A 1,707-nucleotide genomic window follows, 5' to 3' on the forward strand; every position below is an offset into this window, starting at 1 on the left:
AGCTGGGACTACAGGCGCCCGCCACTTCGCCCGGCTAGTTTTTTGTATTTTTTAGTAGAGACGGGGTTTCACCATGTTAGCCAGGATGGTCTCGATCTCCTGACCTCGTGATCCACCCGTCTCGGCCTCCCTAAGTGCTGGGATTACAGGCTTGAGCCACCGCGCCCGGCCTGAAATATTTTAATGACGCTGAAAAAGGTTGTTGTGTTTCGCAGGTGCAAGCGGAACCGTGCAGTCCTGACTTCTGAGTGGAGCTAGAGGAGAATTATGTTAATGTGTTTGCACTCCTTGCTCAATTTTTAAATATAAATAGACTTAAGCAATGCTTTTTAATGAGAATAAAATAGTTTAACAATGTTTACCTACCTATTTTAGTTATTACATTCTCTAAGCTATTTTTATCCTCACAACCTTGGAAGCACTCCACCGTCTCCATTTCAGAAAGTAGACAGTAACTGAACAAAACTGTCCACTTTTAAAAAACATGATTTGGGAGTGGCCGGTGACAAGATGGCAGCAGCCTGTCGGAGCGTGAAGGGCCTGGTGGCGGTAATAACCGGAGGACCCTCGGGCCTGGGCCTGGTCACGGCGGAGCGACTGGTGGGGCGGGGAGCCTCCACTGTGCTTCTGGACCTGCCCAACTCGGGTGGGGAGGCCCAGGCCAAGAAGTTAGGAAACAACTGCGTTTTCGCCCCAGCTGACGTGACCTCTGAGAAGGATGTGCAAACAGCTCTGGCTCTAGCAAAAGAAAAGTTTGGCCGTGTGGATGTAGCTGTCAACTGTGCAGGCATCGCGGTGGCTATCAAGACATACAACTTAAAGAAGAGCCAGGCCCATACCTTGGAAGACTTCCAGCGAGTTCTTAATGTGAATCTCATGAGCACCTTCAATGTGATCCGCCTGGTGGCTGGTGAGATGGGCCAGAATGAACTAGACCAGGGAGGCCAACGTGGGGTCATCATCAACACCGCCAGTGTGGCTGCCTTCGAGGGTCAGGTTGGACAAGCTGCGTACTCTGCTTCCAAGGGGGGAATAGTGGGCATGACACTGCCCATTGCTCGGGATCTGGCTCCCATGGGCATCCGAGTGATGACCATTGCTCCAGGTCTGTTTGGCACCCCACTGCTGACCAGCCTCCCAGAGAAAGTGCGCAACTTCTTGGCCAGCCAAGTGCCCTTCCCTAGCCGATTGGGTGACCCTGCTGAGTATGCTCACCTGGTACAGGCCATCATCGAGAACCCATTCCTCAATGGAGAGGTCATCCGGCTGGATGGGGCCATTCGTATGCTGCCTTGAAGGGAGAAGGCAGAGAAAACACACGCTCCTCTGCCCTTCCTTCCCCTAGGGTACTACTCTCCAGCTTGGAAGGAAGCCCAGTAGCCATTTTGTAACTGCCTACCAGTTGTCCTCTGTGCCTAATAAAGTCTCTTTTTCTCAAAAAAAAAAAAAAAAAACATGATTTATTTCATTATGAAAGTTCATAGTTGATGTAATTAATGCCTTTTTGTGGTCTTAATTCAATGGGTGTGGGCATCTGCACGCTGTCGTGGGTCCACTGTTGTGGTGAAATTGCACACAGTGGTCTCACTGCCCTGAATAGCCAGGGCTCTCTGCCCATCCATCCTTTCTTCTCCCCAACCCCTGTCAACCATTGAGTGTTTTACTATCTATGTGATTTTCCCTTTTCCAAAATGTCATGTAATTGGA

The 1,707-nt window shown here is 50.1% G+C and overlaps 1 protein-coding gene across 1 annotated transcript; it reads left to right on the plus strand.

Moving 5' to 3' along the window:
• Nucleotides 1–474: 474 nt before the first annotated feature.
• LOC117091873 (3-hydroxyacyl-CoA dehydrogenase type-2-like) lies at nucleotides 475–1,454 on the plus strand. Its single transcript, XM_033224769.1, has one exon. It carries the CDS (start codon nucleotides 511–513, stop codon nucleotides 1,294–1,296), a length of 786 nt encoding a protein of 261 aa, XP_033080660.1. The 5' UTR covers nucleotides 475–510; the 3' UTR covers nucleotides 1,297–1,454.
• Nucleotides 1,455–1,707: the final 253 nt, after the last annotated feature.

The sequence above is a fragment of the Trachypithecus francoisi genome, unplaced genomic scaffold (genome assembly GCF_009764315.1).
Source record: "Trachypithecus francoisi isolate TF-2019V2 unplaced genomic scaffold, Tfra_2.0 Lachesis_group12, whole genome shotgun sequence".
Lineage (NCBI taxonomy): Eukaryota > Metazoa > Chordata > Mammalia > Primates > Cercopithecidae > Trachypithecus > Trachypithecus francoisi.